This window comes from Dendrobates tinctorius, unplaced genomic scaffold (genome assembly GCF_039654945.1).
Source record: "Dendrobates tinctorius isolate UK_male_01 unplaced genomic scaffold, ASM3965494v1 ptg000093l, whole genome shotgun sequence".
In the NCBI taxonomy this organism is placed as follows: Eukaryota; Metazoa; Chordata; class Amphibia; order Anura; family Dendrobatidae; genus Dendrobates; species Dendrobates tinctorius.
The window spans coordinates 12,632,461-12,650,667 of NW_027361761.1; the positions used below are offsets into that span (position 1 = coordinate 12,632,461).

The 18,207-nt window shown below is 41.4% G+C and overlaps 1 protein-coding gene across 1 annotated transcript in view; it reads left to right on the plus strand.

Annotated features, from left to right (window-relative positions):
- The window catches only part of LOC141098556 (cytochrome P450 2B5-like), a 69,492-nt gene that overhangs the window by 19,855 nt on the left and 31,430 nt on the right, over positions 1–18,207 (plus strand). The window contains exons 3-6 of the mRNA XM_073586446.1: positions 9,319–9,492; positions 9,949–10,111; positions 11,998–12,147; positions 12,775–12,935. Of these exons, the coding sequence (XP_073442547.1) occupies positions 9,319–9,492; positions 9,949–10,111; positions 11,998–12,147; positions 12,775–12,935 (648 nt within the window). The remainder of the gene's footprint in view (positions 1–9,318; positions 9,493–9,948; positions 10,112–11,997; positions 12,148–12,774; positions 12,936–18,207) is intronic.

The window sequence follows — 18,207 nt, forward strand, 5'->3', positions numbered from 1 at the left end:
CGGTGGTCTGTGCAGGCTCCGGTGGTCTGTGCCGGCCTGCCGGGGGGCTGTGCCGGCCTGCCGGTGGTCTGTGCAGGCTCCGGTGGTCTGTGGCGGCCTGCCGGGGGGCTGTGCCGTCCTGCCGGTGGTCTGTGCAGGCTCCGGGGGTCTGTGCCGGCCTGCCGGTGGTCTGTGCAGGCTCCGGTGGTTTGTGCCGGCCTGCCGGGGGGCTGTGCCGGCCAGCCGGTGGTCTGTGCAGGCTCCGGTGGTCTGTGCCGGCCTGCCGGGGGGCTGTGCCGGCCTGCCGGTGGTCTGTGCAGGCTCCGGGGGTCTATGCAGGCATCGTCCGATGGGACTACAAGTCCCATCGGGCGATGCCTGCTACCATGAAAGTGATTGACACATTAGCCAATGATGGGACAGTAGTAGTCCCATCATCCGGCTAATGTGTTGAATGTAAAAAAATAAAAATAAAAAAAAAAAAAAAAAAAATTTACATGCTACATACATGCTACATACATATAACATGCATACTACATATATACTACATGTAACATACATACTACATACATGCTACATACATACTACATACATAATACATATATACTACATACATGCAACATACATACAACATATATACTACATGCATGCAACATGCATACTACATATATACTATATATACTACATGTAACATACATACTACATATATACTACATGCTACATACATGCAACATACACACTACATGCTACATACATGCAACATACATACTACATACATGCTACATACATACACACTACATGCTACATGCATGCAACATACATGCAACATACATACTACATACATGCTACATACTACATACATGCTACATACATACTACATATATACCACGCAGCAATGGCATAAAGTGAGACTAGGGACTTTTTTTTTTAAAGTGGTGGAGGAATACAGTGCGGAAGGATACCTACCTTCCGTCATTGTATTCCTGGAGCTGGTAGAGAACGGTAGCATCAGCTGATGCTGCTGTTCTCCACGCAAGATGGACGTGGGACCCTCGTGGACTTCTGCGGATCGGGGTAAGTATATTGGTGTTTTTTATTTTGATATTTATTCCTCTGGCGACAATGGCTTCGGGGATCAAAGTGACAAGTGACGGTGAGTATGTACTCTATGTTATATGTACTGTATGTTTATACGTATGTATTGTGTGTAGTATATATGTATGTTGCATGCATGTAGTATATATGCAGTATATATGTAGTATGCATGTTGCATGCATGTGGTATATATGTAGTATGCATGTTACATGTAGTATATATAGTATATATGTAGTATGCATGTTGCATGCGTGTAGTATATATGTTGTATGTATGTTGCATGCATGTATATATGTATTATGTATGTAGTATGTATGTAGCATGTATGTAGTATGTATGTAGTATATATGTAGTATGTATGTTACATGTAGTATATATAGTATATATGTAGTATGCATGTTGCATGCATGTAGTATATATGTTGTATGTATGTTGCATGCATGTAGTATGTATGTATGTAGCATGTATGTAGTATGTATGTAGTATGCATGTAGTATATATGTAGTATGTATGTTACATGTAGTATATATAGTATATATGTAGTATGCATGTTGCATGCATGTAGTATATATGTTGTATGTATGTTGCATGCATGTAGTATATATGTATTATGTATGTAGCATGTATGTAGTATGTAGCATGTATGTAGTATGTATGTTACATGTAGTATATATGTAGTATGCATGTTGTATGTATGTAGCATGTATGTAGTATGTATGTTACATGTAGTATATATGTAGTATGCATGTTGTATGTATGTAGCATGTATGTAGCATGTAATTTTTTTTTTTTATACATTCAACACATTAGCCGGATGGTGGGACTACTACTGTCCCATCATTGGCTAATGTGTCAATCACTGTCATGGTAGCAGGCATCGCCCGATGGGACTTGTAGTCCCATCGGACGATGCCTGCACAGACTACCGGAGCCTGCACAGACCACCGGCAGGCCGGCACAGCCCCCCGGCAGGCCGGCACAGACCACCGGAGCCTGCGCAGACCCCCCGGCAGGCCGGCACAGCCCCCCGGCAGGCCGGCACAGACCACCGGAGCCTGCACAGACCCCCGGCAGGCCGGCACAGCCCCCCGGCAGGCCGGCACAGACCACCGGAGCCTGCACAGACCCCCCGGCAGGCCGGTACAGCCCCCCGAAAGGCCCGTACAGACCCCAGAGAGGCTGTACAAGGCAAAAATAGGGTTTTTCTTATTCCAATACCGGAAGTCCCATAGACTTGAATGGGACTTCCGGTATCGGAATCGGCGATATCCGATATTTTTTTTAGTTCAGCCGATACCATCCGATCCGATACTTTTAAGTATCGGACGGTATCACTCAACACTACTCACTAAATAACTAAACAGACCTCCATTAATGTCTAAACCGCTGGCCACAAAAGTGAGTACACCTCTAAGTGAAAATGACCAAATTGCGTTCAAAGTGTCAACATTTTATATGGCCACCATTATTTTCAATCTCTGCCTTAACTCTATTGGACATAGAGATCAGTAGAGCTTCATCGGTGGGCACTGGAATCCTCTTTCACTCCTCGGTGACGACATCACCGAGATGTTGGATTTTAGAGACCTTACGCTCCTCCACCTTCTATTTGAAGATGCCCCACAGATGCTCAATAGGGTTTAAGTCTGGAGACATGCTTGGTTAGTCTAGCACCATTCTTATCAAAACAGTGGTCATCTTGGAGATGTGTTTGGGGTAGTTGGAATACTGCCCTGTGGTCCAGTTTCTGAAGGGAGGGGATCATCCTCTGCTTCAGTATTTCACAATACATGTTGGCATTCATGGTTCCATCCATGAGATATATCTCCCCACAGCCGGCAGCACTCATGCAGCCCCAAACCATGATACTTCCACCACCATGCTTGACTGTAGGCAAGACACACTTGTTTTTGTATTCCTCACCTGGCTGCCACCACACACGTTTGACACCATCTGAACCAAATACGTTTTTCTTGCTCTCATCAGACCAGAGGACATGGTTCCAGTAATCCATGCCCTTAGTCTGCTTCTTTTCAGCAAACTGTTTGCAGTTTTCTTGTGCATTATCTTTATAAGAAACTTTCTTCTGGAAAGACAGTCATGCACGCCAATTTAATGCAGCGTGCGGTGTGAGCACTAACAGACTGATCCCTCAACCTTGAACCTTTGCAACAATGATGACAGAACTCATTTATCTCTTTTGAAAAGACAACCTCTGGATATGACGATAAACACGTTCACTCAACTTCTTTTGTCGACTGTGGCGAGACCAGTTCTGAGTGGAGCCTTTCTTGTTAAACCACTGTATGGTCTTGGTCACAGTAATGCAACTCAGTTTCAGGGTATTGGCAAACTTCTTATAGCGTATGCCATCTTGAAGTAACGCAACATTTTTTTTTAGATCCTCAGAGGGTTTTTTGCCCTGAGGTGCCATGTTGAACTTCCAGTGAACAGTGTGAGAGAGTGTGAAAGTATTAACACCAAATTAACTACACCTCCTTCCCAATCACACCTGAGACCTTGTTATACTAATGAGTCAGGTAACACCTGGGAGAGAAAATGGTTAATTGGGCATCATTTGGCCATTTTCACCTGGAGGTGTGCTCACTTTTGTTGTCAGAGGGTTTTTTCTATTAATGGCTGGGTGTTGAGTTATTTAGACGGCACCAAATTTACACTCTTATACAAGCTATTTAAAAAAACACTACTTTAATGTCATTGAAGAAGTGATCAGTCTTCAAATTATTTGGAATTAAAAAACTCAGGATGCAATGCATATCACAACCTCTGGGTGGCTACACAAGCAAATCTTAGGCTTTAATCCTTGGCTGCAACACAATCCCAAAGCATGATTAATCTACCTCCATGCTTAATGGTTGGCGAGATGTTCTTTTTCTGAAATTCTGTGCCCTTTTTTCTCCATACATACCTTTGATCATTGTGGCCAAAGAGTTCGAATTTAATCTCATCGGTCCACGGGATTTGTTTACATACTCTTTTCAATACTTCTGAAGCTGAATTTTATAGTGAGGACCCAAGAGAGCTTTTCTTCTGATGACACTTCCATGAAGGCCATATTTGTGCAGGTGTCTCTGAATAGTAGAACTATGTACCATAACTCCAGAGTCTGCTAAACCTATCTGAAGGTCTTTTGCCATCAAACGGGGGTTCTGCTTGTCCTCTCTAGAAATCCTAAGAGCAAATCTCACTGAAATTTTGCTTGATCTTCCAGACCTTTTCTTGACCTCGACTGTTCATGTTAACTGCGATTACATAAATTACATTTTACATACTGAGGAAAGGGCAACTTGAAAACAGTTTGCTCTTTTCTTGTAGCCTTCTCTTGCTTTGTTGGCCTCCATCATTTTCAGAGTGCTAGGCAGCTGCTTAGAAGGACCCATAGCTCCTCTTTTTTAGCACAATGTTAAAGGAGGATGGGTATTTATAAAGCTAGGAAAATTGCATCACCAGTTCTTTCGTAATGGTGATAGTGAATAAGCCATAACCCTAAAAGTATAATTGAGGTGTGAAACCTTGGTCAAAGTTATCTGACCACACAAATCTCCAGCTATACCCAAACTTTTGTATCCACCTATTTTACTGTTTGCAATTTTTAAAATGTTAAAAATTACAATAATTTTTCTTTGCCTAAAATACAAAGGAAATGTGTCATCTCTAACTTTAACCCTTTTAGAGATCATTTTATTTTCAACTTGCGTAACTGCTCACAATAACAGTAACTTTGACCATGGGTGACCCAAATTTTTACAAGCCACTGAATGGCTGTCAGTGGTAATTGTCAGAAAGCTACTTACTGTTCTGTAATCTAAAGAAAGTAAACATCTAAAGCAAAAAATAGCTGAGCTGAAAAAATCAAGTAATAGAACATCAAAGGGTTAGCTGAAAACTCACACGCCCAATCGTGAACAGGTCAGTAAGTGGACCTTGCAGATGTGGTTCAATATACAGCTGTGTCTTTCCGTACTCTTCTTCTTGGCTCCACACAAGCACAAGAGATGTGTAGAGATGACTAGTTTTTAAAAGAAAATTTGAATTACCAATATTATGTTGGGAGATGTTTGTGATTGTTGTGTCTACATGTGACCACTCAAGCATTGTTTTGGAAATGTTGGTCTTTTGGAATTTATTTGTAATTAGAGTTGAGCGATACCGTCCGATACTTCAAAGTATCGTATCGGATGGTATCGGCCGATCTTTAAAAAAAGTATTGGTATCGCCGATTCCGATACCGGAAGTCCCATTCAAGTCTATGGGACTTCCGGTATCGGAATAAGAAAAACCCTTTCCTGCCCTTGTACAGCCTCTCTGGGGTCTGTACGGGCCTTTCGGGGGGCTGTGCCGGCCTGCCAGGGGGTCTGTGCAGGCTCCGGTGGTCTGTGCCGGCCTGCCGGTGTTCTGTGCAGGCTCCGGGGGGCTGTGCCGGCCTGCCGGGGGGCTGTGCCGGCCTGCCGGGGGGCTGTGCCGGCCTGCCGGGGGGCTGTGCAGGCTCCGGGGGGCTGTGCCGGCCTGCCGGGGGGCTGTGCCGGCCTGCCGGGGGGCTGTGCAGGCTCCGGGGGTCTGTGCAGGCATCGTCCGATGGGACTACAAGTCCCATCGGGCGATGCCTGCTACCATGACAGTGATTGACACATTAGCCAATGATGGGACAGTAGTAGTCCCATCATCCGGCTAATGTGTTAAATGTTAAAAAAATAATAAAAAAAAAAAAAATACTACATACATACTACATGCATGCTACATACATACTACATGCTACATACATACTACATATATACTACATACATACTACATACATGCTACATGCATACTACATACATGCTACATACATACTACATGCTACATACATACTACATGCATGCTACATACATACTACATATATACTACATACATGCTACATACATACTGCATGCTACATACATACTACATACATACTACATACATACTACATGCATGCTACATACATACTGCATGCTACATACATACTACATACATACTACATACATACTACATGCATGCTACATACATACTACATATATACTACATGCATGCTACATACATACTACATGCTACATACATACTACATATATACTACATACATACTACATACATGCTACATACATACTGCATGCTACATACATACTACATACATACTACATACATACTACATGCATGCTACATACATACTACATGCATGCTACATACATACTACATGCATGCTACATGCATGCTACATACATACTACATGCTACATACATACCACATACATACTACATACATACTACATACTACATATATACTACATGCATGCTACATACATACTACATGCTACATACATACCACATACATACTACATACATACTACATACATACTACATGCTACATACATACTACATATATACTACATGCATGCTACATACATACTACATGCATGCTACATACATACTACATGCATGCTACATGCATGCTACATACATACTACATGCTACATACATACCACATACATACTACATACATACTACATATATACTACATGCATGCTACATACATACTACATGCTACATACATACCACATACATACATACTACATACATACTACATGCTACATACATACTACATATATACTACATACATGCTACATACATACTACATGCTACATACATACCACATACATACTACATACATGCTACATATATACTACATGCATGCTACATACATACTACATGCATGCTACATACATACTACATGCTACATGCATGCTACATACATACTACATACATACTACATGCTACATACATACCACATATATACTACATACATACAATACATTCATACAATACATACATAGACATACAGTACATATAACATAGAGTAACATACTTACCAATACTTGTCACATTGTTCCCCGAAGCCATTGTCTTTTCCGGAATAAATATTAACATAACAAACCACAAAAATACTCACCCATGATCCGAAGCAGTCCACGAGTGTGTCCCACAACGATCTTGGGTAGAGAACTGCAGCATCAGATGATGCTGCCGTTCTCTACGGGCTGCAGGAATCCAATGACGGAAGGTAGGTATCCTTCCGCACTGTATTCCTCCGCCACTTAAAAAAAAAAAAGTCCCTAGTCTCACTTTATGCCATTGCTGTGTGGGAAATTCCCACACAGCAATGGCATAAAGTGAGACTAGGGACTTTTTTTTTTTTACGTGGCGGAGGAATACAGTGCGGAAGGATACCTACCTTCCGTCATTGGATTCCTGCAGCCCGTAGAGAACGGCAGCATCATCTGATGCTGCAGTTCTCTACCCAAGATCGTCGTGGGACACACTCGTGGACTGCTTCGGATCATGGGTGAGTATTTTTGTGGTTTGTTATGTTAATATTTATTCCGGAAAAGACAATGGCTTCGGGAAACAATGTGACAAGTATTGGTAAGTATGTTACTCTATGTTATATGTACTGTATGTCTATGTATGTATTGTATGAATGTATTGTATGTATGTAGTATATATGTGGTATGTATGTAGCATGTAGTATGTATGTAGTATGTATGTAGCATGCATGTAGCATGTAGTATGTATGTAGCATGCATGTAGTATATATGTAGTATGTATGTAGCATGCATGTAGTATATATGTAGCATGTATGTAGTATGTATGTAGCATGTAGTATGTATGTAGCATGTATGTAGTATATATGTAGTATGTATGTAGCATGTAGTATGTATGTAGTATGTATGTAGTATGTATGTGGTATGTATGTAGCATGTAGTATGTATGTAGCATGCATGTAGTATATATGTAGTATGTATGTAGCATGTAGTATGTATGTAGTATGTATGTAGTATGTATGTGGTATGTATGTAGCATGTAGTATGTATGTAGCATGCATGTAGTATATATGTAGTATGTAGTATGTATGTAGTATGTATGTGGTATGTATGTAGCATGTAGTATGTATGTAGCATGCATGTAGCATGCATGTAGCATGCATGTAGTATGTATGTAGCATGTAGTATGTATGTAGTATGTATGTAGTATGTATGTAGCATGCAGTATGTATGTAGCATGTATGTAGTATGTATGTAGTATATATGTAGTATGTATGTAGCATGTAGTATGTATGTAGCATGCATGTAGTATATATGTAGTATGTATGAAGCATGCATGTAGTATGTATGTAGTATGTATGTAGTATGTATGTAGCATGCAGTATGTATGTAGCATGTATGTAGTATATATGTAGTATGTATGTAACATGCATGTAGTATGTATGTAGCATGTATGTAGTATGTATGTAGTATATATGTAGTATGTATGTAGCATGTAGTATGTATGTAGCATGCATGTAGTATGTATGTAGTATGTATGTAGTATGTATGTAGCATGCAGTATTTATGTAGCATGTATGTAGTATATATGTAGTATGTATGTAGCATGCATGTAGTATGTATGTAGCATGCATGTAGTATGTATGTAGCATGTATGTAGTATGTATGTAGTATATATGTAGTATGTATGTAGCATGTAGTATGTATGTAGCATGCATGTAGTATGTATGTAGTATTTTTTTTTTTTTTTAACATTTAACACATTAGCCGGATGATGGGACTACTACTGTCCCATCATTGGCTAATGTGTCAATCACTGTCATGGTAGCAGGCATCGCCCGATGGGACTTGTAGTCCCATCGGACGATGCTTGCACAGACCCCCGGACATCAGCACAGCCCCCCGGCAGGCCGGCACAGCCCCCCGGCAGGCCGGTACAGACCCCCACAGGGTGCACAGACCACCGGCAGGCCGGCACAGCCCCCCGGCAGGCCGGTACAGACCCCGGGCAGTCCACACAGCCCCCCGGCAGGCCGGCACAGCCCCCCGGCAGGCCGGCAGAGACCCCCGGAAGGCCCGAAATGACGGCGCATCATGATGCGCACACACCGCGCATCATGATGACGTCAGGCCGTCAATCAACTGAACTTCCGATTCCGATGCCGAATTCCGATATTGAAAAAATATCGGAAGTCGGTATCGGAATTCCGATACAGCAAGTATCGGCCGATACCCGATACTTGCGGTATCGGAATGCTCAACACTATTTGTAATATGTAGAGATATTAAATTTGATTTGTATTATGGGAAGTTTACCTTTTTAAGGAAATTCACTGAAATCTACACCAGTTCCAGGACTGTCTCACGATGCATGGTTTGCTTACTTACAGAACATGGACCTGATCACTGTTCTTCTGGCCTTAGCTGTTGTCCTGTTTTTGGGCTTTGTCTTTAACAAAAACAACACCCGCTATAGCAATTTTCCCCCTGGACCAACCCCTCTACCAGTCATTGGAAATGCGCTGTCCCTTGACCTCTCAAAGCCTCACAGAGCTTTTTTGGAGGTAAGATAGAATCATTCTACAGCAAGGAAACACATATACTACAGATGACGGCTTCCATAAGAATCATTATGTAAGATGGGATTTTGACACTGGTCTCATTCCAGCACTAGATTTCAGCACAGGGGTTAGAGGTCATGATTTGTTATTTGTGCGTTTTTTAGGACACTTGTGTTCTTTTTTTATCTTCTCGTATTCACTGGCATTTTTAGAGCAAATGGTTAATGAATTTGGTACAAAGACAAAACTACTGTAAGTTTTTTTTCCCTGTGGTTTTATATTTTTGTGAATTTTTGAGCTAAAAGTTGCAATTTTTTCAAAATATCGTTAAAGATAGGACTTTCGTATTTTAGTGCAGAAAACCTCACCATGGGGTGAAGGTGCACCAAAATATTTTTGCGACAATGAGTTTTCTGACAATATTAGATCTAATGAATGACCCCATTCTTTTTTTCATAGCTGTCAAAGACGTACGGCACAGTCTTCAGCGTGCAGATCGGCTTTAGTAAGATAGTGGTCCTGTGTGGTTACGAAACCATCAAAGATGCTCTAGTCAACCACGCGGATGAATTCTCTGACCGACCAAAAATGGAACTCTTCGCTACAACGTCAAAGGATCACGGTAACTGTTGTATATTCTTCATAATAATATATGTTTTGTATTCTTTTAGAACATTTTTGACGCCATCTCAATTTCGTGGCCAATAAAAGGAGTTATCATGGACTGTGCTGATCAGTTATCCATCAATATTAGATCAATGGGGGTCCAACAATGGTCACCCCCAATGATCAGCTGTTAGGATGCCCACTCTAGCTGGATATACACAGAATACAGAACTGGGAGAGTGCAGCTCCATAGTGACCGTTCTAGGGCACTGAAGCTAAGCTCCAATTGAAATGAATGGGAGGTGAGCTGTATACCCCAATAATATAAAGTGTAAGGTAGTGCTGCAGTTATTCCATGTCTGCATGCACAAGACTGATCTGGTAGATAGGGACAGACCTGTCAATCAATTGCTGTCTTGTGGGGAGAAGCAAGGAAGGAGGGGCAACTGGATTATCTCTGTCTTTCCTTATTGTCCCCTCCTCTTCAATGATTCAGCCAGGCTCTGATTAAGGCTGGAGTCACACCATTGTATGGCATCCAATGTAATATGCTAATGACTCTCGGCTCCTGCTTTGTGCTTTGATGCTCTCACATTACAGGATCAGCGCACAGCTGTGGAGGAGATGGAGAAAGTAATTTCTCTGCCTCCTCTGCTGCCGTCGTCGGCGTGAATCGCACTGCACTCGGGTGATATCTGAGTGCAATGTGATGTCTCCCGCGCGCCCATAGACTTGTATGGGAGGGGGTGAGCCGAGTCTCTCTGTCAAATTGGCGTTAGAAAATCATCACAGATCTGAGCTGCTCCATAGGATAACACTGGGCCGAGTGCTGTAGGATGTTTTATCGCGTAGCACTCGGCCCTGTTATACGGTAGCGTGATCCCGGCCTTAGGCTGACCGTGAGCTGACTGACATGTTTCCTTTAAAAATATATATATAAAAAAAAATCAGGATGGTGTAAAGTAAAAAAAAAATACAGGCTCACCTATCAATCCCCATCTGCTCCTCTCCTAGTAATGCTAGGAGCTCTCAGCACATTCTGCTCCTGTCATACAATTATCTATCTATCTATCTATCTATCTATCTATCTATCTATCATCTATCTATCTATATATCTATTATCTATCTATCGATTATCTATTATCTATCTATCTATTTATCAGCTACCATCTATCTATCTATCTATCTATCTATCTATATATATATATCTGCTATCATCTATCTATCTATCTATCTATCTATCTATCTGTCTGTCTGTCTGTCTGTCTGTCTATCTATCTATCGATTATCTATTATCTATCTATCTATCTATTTATCAGCTACCATCTATCTATCTATCTATCTATCTATTTTCTATTCATCTATTAGCTATCATCTATCTATTATCTATCTATCTATCTATCTATCTATCTATTTTCTATTCATCTATTAGCTATCATCTATCTATCTATCTATCTATCTATCTATCTATCTATCTGCTATCATCTATCTATCTATCTATCTATCTATCTATCTATTTTCTATTCATCTATTAGCTATCATCTATCTATTATCTATCTATCATCGAACAGTGCCAATACTTTTGTCCACCCTCTTTTTTATGTTTGGTGTGGAATTATATCCAATTTGGCTTTAGGACAATTCATTTTGTGTTTTTTCATTTAAGACAAATTAAATGAAGATAATAATAACAAAGAATTTGTGTTTGCGATCATCTTCAGGAAGAAACTGAGTATTATCTGACAGAATTGCAGGGGTGTCAATACTTTTGGCCACAACTGTATCTATCTATTCATCTATTAGCTATCATCTATCTATTATCTATCTATCTATCGATCATCTGTCTATCGATTATCTATCATTCTATGTACAGCTCACACTGCTCTCTCTCGCTTTTTTCAGGCGTTATCTTTGCTAATGGAGAGAACTGGAAAGTGATGAGAAGGTTTACTCTTTCCACATTACGAGATTATGGAATGGGGAAGAAGGGCATAGAGCACAAGATCATGGACGAAGCAAGTAGTTTAGTTCAGACATTTAAAGCGTTTGAAGGTAAGAATCTAAGAGCCGTGCTCGAGCTTATGTGATCCTTATCAGTGGTGCAACCTTCCCAATGTGTAAAATGGTGGCGACCAATATAGGTAAATTTGGGGAGTTTGCCTGAATGTCTCTAAAAGCAGAATTCAGAAGAACCTCTGATGGGGCCACAGAGTGCAATGACACCAAGGAGTTCAAGTGAAAATCATTTGTCTTTTTCTGACAGCGTCGAATATATCAGAATCAGCACAGGAACGTAGCAGACATTAAAATGATGGACACTTCCAGAAAAAAGAGAAACGCACACGGCACACGGAGTTTGTGTCACTGCAGTTTATGGCCCCATCAGGAGATCATCTGAACTTCATCTTTAGATCAAAGCGAAGTGAAAAAATGAACAATGTTTGGCATATCTACTATTTCCAATGTGTCAAAACAAGACCAGGAATCCCAGACCGGGTGGAACTTTGTAAGGGCGGCAGACCATCGGCGAGTTACCTGTTAATATTTGTACTCGTCTGAACAACCCCTTTATTAAGGAAAACCATTGTTTCATTTCAGAAGTAGAAATTTGCAGTTCTTTTCCTTTGTTAACCATAAGTTATGATTTCTTTTTATTCCCTTTTTATTATTTTGTTTTAGGGAAACCCTTTGATAACTTGAAATTAATCAACACTGCGGTGGCCAATATCATCGTATCTACGGTCATTGGTGTTCGATTTGACTATGAAGATCCCACTATAACGAAGCTCGTCAGTCTAATTAATGAAAATATCAGACTATTAGGAAGTCCACTGGTCAGGGTGAGTGATTCTTATGGTGACTATCCAGTTCCTGGCCACATTCCCTGCTAATAACCAATCACGGTATTACTTAATTCACACTTTTTTTTTACCCATTTTCACTTGACCCAATGGGAGTTATATTTCTGATGTTTTTTTTTAATATTACTTGCTAGATTTTTTTAAGTGTTATTAATAAAAATGTTAGTTGAGAGCAGGTAAGATAAAGTACATTTTGTAAAGTTTGCCAGTGTAAACGTGATTCACTGAATGTAATTTAAGGTGTTTGACCCAATAAGGTTTCAGTGTATACATGTATTTATATATACAGTTTATATTTCTTTATATTTCATTTAATCATCTGTTAATTCTACTATAATGAGTCCAGTGGGTGGTCCTATATAGTGATTGGTGGCCATCCTTGGAGATACACAGCTTGAGAAAAGCCTGCATGACAAAATAGTGATATTTTGTACATCTATGCACTACGTGATACACATGATATCTATTCAGAAGGTAATATGATTGCCCACTGGACTCAAATGAAGAACAAACAGAGGTGTAACATAACTAAAGGGAACCTATCATGTCCCCAAGCACTAATAACCTGCAAATATAGGGTAAATCTGCAGACTAATGGCATTACATTGCTGTCTGGCCCCTGTATTGAAAGGACAGCTACTGGGAGAAAATTAACTTTATTCCAACTGGAAGCCACCAGCTTTCAGTCATAGAGGCATGCCCGAAGCTATTGTAGTCACCACTCAGAAGCTTTCATCACAGCAAGTACTTTGGTTGACAGTTTGCTCTTCAGCATAATTGTGAAAAGCGAACTGTGAATCAAAGTGCAAGAGAGGACTTACAGCCACTGTTCACATAGTATAGTGATCAGTGCTGTGAGCAATGACTGAAGCCCCTCTGGCACGCCTCTATAACTGAAAGCTGGCGGCTCCCAGTAGGCATTCATTTTCTCCTGTTAGCCACGCTTTCAGTAAAGCCAGTGTAATAATTATAATGGATGACTCAGGAGTCTGTTTGCGTGGAACAAGACAACTACAGGACACAGTTTATAGGTGGTAAAGTCTATATTATATCACACAGTGTTTCAAACAGGTGCAGGAAAAACATCAGAGTCTATAAGCACACAGTGTAGATATGGAATGCAATAAAGCAAAATCTGTAGGTAACCTCAGAGGAAAACGTAATCAACAGAGCAGTCTGTGTAGCACAATTACACTTGAGGATGCTTCAAAACAAGGAAGTCCTTGGATATATATAAGCCAGTCCAGATAATATATTAACTAGTCCAGGGAGGCCTGGGTAAAAAGTCTCAGATATTGCAGAGCAAAGCAACAATCAGCTTACGTGTCCAACAAATCCAGGTGAGAGCAACTCGAACAGCCAGAAGCAGGAGGAATACTGGAAACTGGAGTATGCAGCAGAAACTCTGAGAGTGGAGGAACAAATTATCCACACAGGTTCACAGGAGCAGGCAGAAAGCCTGGAAGCCACCAGAGGTCAGGAACTGAATACACAGGCAGAATACGCTAGCACAGAATAAAGGTTGGGATGGAGTTAAAAAGCAGGAAGACACGGGGCACATGAGACAAAAGATGCCATCTTGAAAGAGGGCAGGAATGCCCAAAAGGTAATCAAAATTGATCAGAGTCCTGTCTTTACTCCATCCTTAGAAGTGGCATCAGGATGATCCTGGACCCAGTTTCTCAGGGAATGTCTGATGAAAACGAGAAATCTTCTGTTGGGCATTGATGTTTTCCACAGATTCCCAAGAGTCTTCTTCAGGGGGGATACTCCTGTCATCTAATCAGATATTGGAGCTGAATCCTCTGAATCCTGGAATCAATAATTTTTTCCACCACAAATTGTTTTTGCCCATCAAGCACCACAGGCTGCGGAGGTGGCACAAAACGTCCCTGGAAGGTGTTAGGAGATACAGACTTTAGTAAGTAAGCATGGAAAACTGGGTGTACCTTCATAGTCCTAGGCAGCTTCAGACAGCAGGCCATAGGGCTCACAATACGTTTGATCTTGAAGGGGCCGATGAACTTCTGTCCAAGATTCTGTGAAGGAACCTTCAACTTCAGATTTTTAGTGGATAACCACATGGATCTCCTACCTTGAACATGGGTGCCAGTTTAAGGAATCTATCAGCCGATCTCCTGTAACGTTCTTGAGCTGTGCTCAGGGACTTCTTCAGAACCTCCAGATTTTGCCTCATTATTGTCTTTCCTCTACCGCCGGAACAGGAGCATTAATTGGAGACCTAGGTAAGAAACTCGGATGGTAGCGCAGATTGGCAAAGAAAGGTGTGAACTTAGTGGAGGCACTCTGAGAATTGTTATATGAGAATTCAGCTAATGGGAGTAACTCCAAGCAATCATTCTGAAGATAGCTGATGTAGCATCGTAGATATTGTTCCAAAATCTGGTTGGTACGCTCAGTCTGACCATTCGTCTGGGGGTGAAAAGCGGAAGAAAGACAGACATTAATATTGAGTGCAGGGCAAAACCCCTTCCAGAATCTTGAGGTGAACTGCACTCTATACTCAGAGATCTCATTCGGGACCCCATGCAGCCGAAAAACATTCAGCATAACCAAGTTCACAGTAGCCTTAGCTGAGGGGAGGCCGATGCATGGAACAAAATGAGCGGCCTTAGTCAGGTGATCCACCACTACCTGGATCGTATTCCTGTCCCCGATGTAGGAATCTCCACAATGAAGTCCATTGAGATAGACCCCCATGGGCGGGATGGAACAGGTAATGGCTGAAGAAGACCCGTAGGAGACACACGAGGAGTCATAACTAGCACATACCTCGCAAGAAAGAACATAGTCTTTAGTATCCTTCAGGCAATCAGAAAAATCGGCTTAGGAACTCTTGTGTCTTCTGTACCCCCGGTATCCAGTCAACTTGGAGTCGTGAACCAACTTGAGGATCTGCAAACGAACGGCCTCGGGGACGTAGATACGTCGATCTATGAACCACATGCCAAACCTAAGGACAAGATTGATATCAACAGATGAATTGGCCAGAAATACACCACCGTCATAAGCCTCCTTGAACTACCTCCACAAGTCCTTATCGTGGATAACTCTGATGAAGTTGACATCAGATAGAATGATCTTGGACATGGCTCCAGATACAGAATCCGCTGAATGGATTCGGAATAACGCATCAGCTTTCCCTTTATGAAAACCTGGATGAGATGATAAAGTTAAATTGATTTAAAAATAAACTCCAATGAGCCTAATGAGGAGAAAGACATCTAGCGGATCTAAGGAACTCTAAATTGCGAAGGTCAATCAGCACTATGATCTGTTGTGTGGCTCATGGCAGATTATGCCTCCATTCCTTGAAAGATGCAATAATAGCCACAGCCAAAAGCCTTGTCTCCCACATTGTAGTTTTTCTCTGCTGAGGTAAGTCTATGGGAAAAGAAAGCACAGGGATGTAGCAGACATTTCTCTCCAGTTCTTTGGGAGAGAATAGCCCCAAAGCATTATCAGAAGTGTCCACCTCCACAATGAAAGAATGTGCAGGATCTGGGTGGATCAACAGCGGTGCTGAGGTGAAACAGGCCTTAAGCCAGTCAAAAGCTTCTTGAGCCTGGGTTGACCACTTAAAGAGCCTCTCCTTCTTTGTGAAGGCAGTATTGGGACGGACAATGTCAGAAATATTTTGAATAAAACGTCTATAGAAATTCGCAAAACCGATAAAACATTGGACCTCTTTAATGTTCTTGGGTACCGGCCAGTCAAGGATAGCCTGAATCTTGCCAGATTCCATGTTCACCCCTGAGGAGATATGACATAGCCTAAAAACTGAATCAGAATGATGGAACTAGAACTTTTGCGGCCTGATATACAGATGGTTCTCTTTCAGACGTCTCTAAACTGATTTGACATGTTCTTCATGTTCCTACAGGTAGTCAGAAAAAATAAGAATACTGTCCAAATAGATCACCACAAATTGGTCCAATAAATCTCTAAAAATATCATTAGCAAGATGTTGAACTTTTGCAGGTGCATTACAAAGCTCGAAGCGCATCACGAGATATTCAGTGTCCATCCCTACATCTCAATACTCTCTTCCATTCATCACCGGAGCAAATTTGTACCAAATTATAAACCCCACGAAGATAAAGTTTAGAGAAAATCTTAGCATGACGGACTCTTTCCAATAATTCGGGAATCAAGGGTAAAGGAAAACGATTCTGCATGTACATTATTGAATTCCTGATAATATCGGTGCCCGTGCTGGTGAGGAAGCCTTCGACAAGATTTTCATCAATGTATTCCTTTAAGGCTTGAAGCTCAGGTGCTGCCAAAGGGTATATATCACCAAAAGGAATAGTTGTCCCAGGAAGCAACTCACTGGAACAGTCATAATGCCAATGTTGAGGAAGCTGGTCTGCCTTCTTCTTGTCACAGATGTCAGAGAATTCTTTGTATGCTGGAGTTAAAGTAAATACCTGTACACGAGATTCCGTATCCGTGAACTCAGGGATAGCTTCAGTGATCTCTGAGTTGCTCCTTGTTGGAAAGTTGATCTCCTTGGTCTCCCAGTTGATAGTTGGTTTCTGAGCACGCAACCAAGGGATGCTTCAAATCACAGGAAAATGTGGAGAAGAAATTCACAAGAAAGAAAGTTGCTCCTTATGATTAGGCTCTAACAAAATCTCAAGGGGCACAGTCTCCTGACCAACAGGGCCGGAGACTAAAGGCGACCCACCCACTGTTTCTAAGGTAGTAGGAGAGGCTCTTTTCTGAATCTCAATACCTTGTTATGCGGCAAATGTGATATCCTTAATGTTGTCCCCCGCGCCAGAGTCAATCATAGCTGTACTGTAAATCCACTGTCCTGAACACAGGATCTTAATAGGAAAAGAACAAGTGAAAGTTCCTTTCCTTCAGCTCCATGGGAGATGAAATCATAGAAAGTGAATGAAATACAGCATTTAATGGCAGGCTACATTCACAGATGTCAGATTCATCCTCACAGTTGTCGTACTCCCCTACCGCTGCCAGCACTTTGTTAGGCCGCTTGGGACACTTAGAGCAGTTGATTAGAAAGTAATCAGATTGGCCGCAGTAGAAACATAGACTTTCCCGAAGGCGATGCTCCCGGTGCTCATTACTCTCATGCCTCTGCATAAAAAAAATCAATTTGCATGGGCAAGTCCTCTATCTTCCGAGATGTTTTACCTGCAGACTCCGTAGAAGGAAGGGAGAAGTTAATAACACGGTTAATTTCAGCAAATATCTCCTACCT